Raw genomic sequence first — 6,633 nt, forward strand, 5'->3', positions numbered from 1 at the left:
TCAAACTGAACCCGATTATGACCGATCTTTGCGAATGGCCAACAAATCCCCCCCAAAATGCACCCCAAAGTGTTGCAGCCAAGCAATTGTGGCCACGCAAGACAATGCTCAGAGCTTGCACGGTGTCTGTGCGCTCCGGACCCCGCAGGCTGGGCAGGGGCACCCACCCTTGCCCCGCACAGCTCGGGGGGAAACTTTCTTGGAAGGGTTTATCAGAGAAAATCTGATGTTATACAGTGAGCACACACAGAGACACCTAACTTCTGGCTCTAAGCAGAAAGCACACTTTTTCAAAGGAATGTATGAAAATGCACTTAAAGTAAGTAAAACCAACCAAACCAGAGCCACTGTGTTATGTATCAGGTTTTTCTACCCAGCAGCTTCCTCTTTATCCAACAGAATTCAGGAGAACAAGCCATACAAGACAAATGCTTGTCGCATTATTTGATCGACTACCAAAATGAGTTCAGCGAGGAGAAAGAAAATAAATTTTCTGTGGACTCATGGTAGCAATACACAAATAGGCATGAAGGAAGTCACTAAAATATGATCAAGTTTTGTACTTCTCGTTGTGGTGCTTAATACACATCTAGAGATTGTTTGCCTATCTAAAAAGTTTAAAATTTCCATATCATTTCTACCGAAGGCATTATAAGTATAAACTGTTAAGTATATAAACATAACCTTTACACCTGACTATTTGCCTTAAACTACATAATGTATTTTATAAACTGTAATATACTACATTCCCTCCTAAAAATCAAAATAATTCTATCAAAATAGGATTTCTAAAATATCAAATATTATGAAGCATTCTGCTGTAAAAAAGTCTTTTTCAAATGCACGTGCAAAAAAAAAAAAAAACTTTGGCACAAGATCAGTCACATTTCTGACAATGGAGTTTCTTATCTTGCTCAATTCTATGTGTTTCAGTGCTTTAAGTTAACATTAGCGCTAGAGTTTAATCTGAAGACAATCTTCACAGCCACGGTACATTTTTATTTCACGATAATGGTTCTTTCTTCATTGGGGCATTCACTAGGATTCTGCTTTCTGGCCATGACTTATTCTGTTGTTTGTGAATTGCTTTGTTTTTCCGCAGCTAAATCACCACTATTTTTGTGCTTGTCAGCAAAATAATCGGAGTCAAAGCTTACAGACAAATCTGGAGGACTCACATAAACGTTTCCATTGTCTATTGTGACTTTATGAATCCTTTGTTTGACTCCTTTTGACTTCCACTGTGGTTTTGGTGATGGCTCCAAAGGGTTTATTCCTTCGTATAATCCTTCTCCTGTTTCCAAAGTAATTTTATACTTATGCCACGGACAAACAATGCATGCTTGACCATCGATATCCTGCAAGAAGGAAAAGAAGATAAAAATAGCAAGTTATTGGCTTCTGAATCTTCTCCTGGAAGAATCTCTAGGACAAAAGAGGTGTCTGGTGATTTGGCTTTATGGCTGCCTAGTATTTACATACATAACCATTTCTTTCTATGTTATGTTCACATAGAAGTATTTTAAAAATGCATTAGAGTTTTCACATGATTCTATGCTGCTACATTATTTTTATTTTGCTTACGTACCTCTATTTCTCCAAGGCATAAAGGGCCTCCTTCATCTGAAACATGGTAGAACACAGTATTAATTTATACAGAAGATTTCATACTTAATTGTTGCAACCCTGAGATCATATGTGTAAGTATCTTACGGTAGCAGCGAGAGTCCAACGCATGAAATTTCCCTTCATGGTAGAAAACAACAACTTCTCTGCCATTGACTTTGGCTGTTATTCTTTGGGACTTCTTAATGTCATCTTCTTTGCCAATTAATATAAGACCATCTGGCTCCATTTCAGCAGTTCCTGGGCTTGAGCTGTGCAAATCCACATCCTTAAAACACAAAAAAAATCCCAAAATCCAGTTAGAAAGCAATTCACGTTTGGATTTCCACGTGTAGAATGGATGTCTCGATCCCAGAGAAAACCCCAACCCGTTCAACACGTGAGGTGACGGGAGCAGAAGTTTTAGTAAAAGACTATCAACATGCACACGACGTAAAGCACAGGAGTTTGGTGATAATGTTTGGCCAACGTGTTCATTAACAGAACCGGGGCTAGGAAAACCGGCTGTTGCAAACCTGATACCTGAGGCTGAGGCAAGATAAATTCTCAATCACTATTCATTTACTCTGCACGCTAATCGCCACCTCCCCACAAAACCTACGTGCAAAGAAACACAAGGATGGCAAATGTAGACTACTGTACAATTTAGTTATGCAATGGGCAGCATTTACATCCCAATCCAATATTCTTTAAATAATATTATGGCTAGAAATACAAACTGATACCAGTTGATTAAAAAATTTGACCTGCAAAACAGAAAAAAAAAAAAAATGTTTATTTAGAAGCTGTATTCAACCCGGACTTTTTAGCAAATGTGTCTGCCTTTCCCTTCCTCCTCTTCCACATTTCAAATGTGTAATAGTCTCTCCCTCCCCCCCGCTGAGGACATGAGTAGTTTTACCACGGAACCTGCCCTCCTATTAAATTTGCTTACAATTAGCTACAGTGCTCCAGTTGCCCCCCAATCCCCAGTGCAGCCATGCTACCCTCTCTTCCTCAGAAAATCAGGCTGAAGAGGGTCTTGGCGAGCCCTGAGGCTGAAGGGGGACCCTCGGGCGGGGGGGGGGACCCTCGGGCGGGGGGGGGGGACCCTCGGGCAGGGGGGGTGCGGAGCCCCGCGGAGCCGCGCCGTACCTTGCTCCCGCGCCAGATCGCCGCGGAGATGAGGAAGCAGAGGAAGAAGTGGAGGCCCAGAAGCACGAGGTCCAGCATTGCCTCTCCTCGCCGTGCCTATCGCGACCGTCCCGCCTCGCTCACCGGTGTCGGCGGCGAGCGCCGCGGCCCCCGCGTTACGCGCACGCCGTGACGCCGCGACCCACGGCGGGGTGGACGCGTGGAGGCTCAGCGGGGCAGGGGACAGCTCTGCCGGGGGCTGATAAGGAGCGGGGACGCGCTGGGGCTGGCTTGATAACAGCCGAAGAGAGCTCCAGCTTCCTCCTGCCTCCATCCTCCTCATCAGCCCGGGCCGCCGCCACCTCCTCCACGGGGGGACGAAGCCCTGCTCGGGGCCGCGCGCGACGTTACGGGTTTTTTGGGGATCAGCAGCCGCCTGCTCCCTCCCAAGCCGTTACGCCGGGAAGGCTGGTACGAGCAACGGCGTGCCGCTTCCGAGGCCGGCTCTCTTCTGATTTGTACCTCACCCCACGGAAGGAGCGGCTCTCTGCTTCCCAGCTCACAGGGACTTCCACCCAGCCTTACCCAGAAAGTGAAATGTCACTGCCAGACTCACAGCACAACCCAGTGAGGCGTTCACGCTTAAAATTTTATTTGGAAAATAAGCATAGCATGTAGCAAGCTAACCACAAGAACCAGAGCAGGAAATCCCTGATTTTTCACAACCACCTTTTCGCTGACGCTGCCCATAAACTTCCCAAATTGGCCGAAATCTTGAAATGCAGGAGCTTGTAGTTAGCAACGCTCCTATGAAGACACTTCTAAAACATTGTGTTTCTATATGCATATGCATATAGAAATATGGACACACACACATACCTGTATCTACATACACCAACACACACACATATATATGTATGTCCAAATGAATATTAAAATCAGACTTGGCACCAAACCTCCAGCTCATTTAGCAATGACATTTCTACAGTCAGCCTGGATTTCCTACACATTAATTATCCAGGCACTACACTCTGCAACCTGGCTCAGACTATCAGCACGTTGTGGGCCTTACACGGCCCAACTGACGCAAGCAATCAGTAGCCCACAGCTTCATTTTACAGTCAAGATTTGCATGTTTATCTACAGCCAGCTGCGAATGAAGAACTGCCGTGGCACGTCGGAGGTCCCCCAGAAGAAAGCCCTTGCTGCAACGTGCACTTGACACTAATTTTAACTGAGTTTGTTAAATTCACAGCGGCAAAAGACTTTCTCCCCTTAGAAAAGGAGTGCAGTTAAGGACTTCTCACCATGAAAGACCTGTAACTAGACCCCCTTACTGTTGGCCACCTCCTCACCCATGAAGTGGAGATGTACCTGCCAAATATGATCAGAACATGAGCGATGCCAACCTAGAGCAGCCCGGGAAGCAGTGAGAGCTCAGGAGGAGGCAGCAGTTTTTTGCTTAGGGGAGTCCTCTGAGTTTGGGACAGGACCCAGCATAAGGGAAGGGCACCAGACCGCCAAAGTGAGGTGGATTTCACCCAACGTCACCTTCTCCTCTGGAACCAGACAAACGAAGATCTGCTTTCTCCTCCACTTTAAACAGGACAGTCATGGGCACTAGGTGTGGATCCAGAGATAGGTGAGCTGGTGAGAATCACCTGACTATCAAAAGCAAGTTAAAATGGCCATTTTTCCCCCCCCCCCCCCCCCCCGAGGGGACGGGACGGGGCTGGGCTGTGCGTTGGGAACCGCCCGGGCTGCCGCAGGACCCTGCCCCTGGTCTTTGACATTAACATCGGCTGAGCTTGGCAGATATATACATACTTTTTTTTTTGTTTGTTTGTTTTTTTTTTTTAACTTTTCTGGGTGTGTTTTCATGTCAAACATGCTTACAGAAGAGGGCAAAATCACCTGGATGGCTGTTGTTATGCAAAGTGCTGGAACGTTGTTTCCATTCAGAGCCCAACTTGTCCTTACAAAGCCATATGAGTATTTTGGTCATGGATTTCATGATACCTCATTCAGAAATAAAACTGGTCATGGTCAGTCCAAGAAATTGCTTTTTTTTTTTTTTTTTTTTTTTTTTGGTCATTGCTGTTGTTTAAATCCACTATGAAACTACTTAGTTTCAGGCAGGCCATTCTAGTTCTTGTGTTAGTTAACTAATTAGCTGTACAGACTGAGCAGGGGGCTGCAACAGGCACACTGCAATGGGGTGTACGTGTATAAAACACACCCCCGCTCGTGCCAAAAGTCTTGTAAATCATTGCTTGTAAATCTTGTAAATACTTATTCCTGCCTAGCATGTTTTAAGGCAGAGCAATGAAGGAATGCTGCTGTAAGGCTGTATCCTTCTCAGCTGGCTCTGGTTGTATTCACAGGATCTCCATTGCGCCCACCTCACCAGCTATTTTTTTGTCAGCCTGACACTACAAATTAAGCTGAACCTACGTTTTTTCCCGCGGTCTGAAGGCTCCGTTTCTGTAGGGCTGGGCACGAACGATGCACAATGTTTGCGTGTCGGTACCCTCAGAACGTTGGTGATGGCCCACGTGTGTGAAAGGGACAGACAACCCGGAGCAGGTAGCGGCGGGAGCTCTGTGCCTGCTGGACGTGTCTGTGGGACCCGGGGAGGGGGGGGGGGAGCCCACCAATACCTGACAGAGCAGTTTCCCCCCCATCCCCGCGCCCGCGGTGGGTTCCCGGTCTGACACCCCCCCCCGGGGGTCCGAGGGGCTGAACATGAGCTCAAAACTGCTGTTGGTGCGATCGCGTGAAGCTGTTCCTCCCCCATCAAAAGCCCTGGCTGTGGTTTTCTGCGCGGACACTGGGAGGTCGGTTCGGGGCAAGGCTCCTACGTGTGCAGGGTCTCGCTGGCTCTCCAGCTTTTCCTCGCTTATTCCGAGTGACAACTCAGCACTGGCCCACGGACACGGGACCTGAGGCTCTTTGCTCTCTAGCTCTCACCGACCTACCCAGGCATCTTCTATTTCTTTTCTCCGAGTCTCACTCTTGCCTACGGGTATCACGCCCTGTATCAAAGCTCGTGCTGTGCCAGCAGCTGGCAGAGGCACCGAGATGCTGCCTGAGGCAGCCCGTGGCACCTCAGCCTCAACAGGCTTCCTCCGAGAGGGGTGGCTTTCCCCAGAAGATGACACACCGCCAAAAGCAGTGACCTCGCGTGGCGTTTCCACAGAACCCCGTTACGATAGCCCACGCGCGCTCATCACTACTGCTGCTGATAAAGGGTGATTGAAGAAGTGGGTTGAAGCTGAAACCATGCTGTGTGAACAGGAGTGAAGTGTTCAGTGAGAAATAAATAGTGGTGGCTCCTAAACCCCCGCTCAGCACGCAGAAAGGGGCTGTAAAGAGAACACCGGGGGCACTCGTTCCTGCTCCCTGATCACCTTGGCGATTCTTGACAAATATTCTCAATTTATTTTTAATAAATTCCAGTGATGGAGTTTAGACAACTTTACAGGTGGTTTTAATGTTTAACCACCTAAGAATTCTTATTTTTTTCCTTCAAACAGCTCATCAGAACAGCCCTGTCTGAAAAAGACACTTCTTTTTCTGCTCTGAGTGGCAGCATTTGCCATGCTCTTACATGAGCCTTGTTCATAGTTGAGGACGTGGCCGTGTTTTTCTGAGGGCTGAAACAAATCTAATATGATTCAGAAGTCCCTCATTTATAGTTGTTCTATCATCTGTTTATGTCCTTCTTAAAAGACAAAGCCACAAAGCGCAGGCAAGCCCCTGAGGATTCACTGGTGTTAAGAAGAATAACTGCCTCTTTTGTCTTACATACAATGCTCCTTTAAATCACCCTCGAACCTCACTTGTTTCCTTTGTCATCACAGCATGCTGTTGATTCATGCACTGCTCCTGGTT

The 6,633-nt window shown here is 47.1% G+C and overlaps 1 protein-coding gene across 2 annotated transcripts; it reads right to left on the bottom strand.

The window, feature by feature from the left end:
- Nucleotides 1–345: 345 nt before the first annotated feature.
- Nucleotides 346–2,935, bottom strand: RFESD (Rieske Fe-S domain containing). 2 transcript variants are annotated; one of them, XM_032993089.2, is made up of 4 exons: nt 2,761–2,935; nt 1,714–1,894; nt 1,589–1,623; nt 346–1,358 (listed from the first exon to the last, which is right to left on the bottom strand). In XM_032993089.2, exons 1-4 carry the CDS (start codon nt 2,836–2,838, stop codon nt 1,065–1,067), a joined length of 588 nt encoding a protein of 195 aa, XP_032848980.1. In that variant the 5' UTR covers nt 2,839–2,935; the 3' UTR covers nt 346–1,064. The 2 variants fall into 2 exon arrangements, with proteins under 2 accessions (XP_032848980.1, XP_042643967.1); XM_042788033.1 differs by lacking the exon at nt 2,761–2,935 and adding an exon at nt 1,995–2,267.
- Between the last annotated feature and the right edge of the window lie 3,698 nt (nt 2,936–6,633).

This window comes from Tyto alba, unplaced genomic scaffold (genome assembly GCF_018691265.1).
Source record: "Tyto alba isolate M040663 unplaced genomic scaffold, T.alba_DEE_v4.0 Super-Scaffold_13, whole genome shotgun sequence".
NCBI lineage: Eukaryota > Metazoa > Chordata > Aves > Strigiformes > Tytonidae > Tyto > Tyto alba.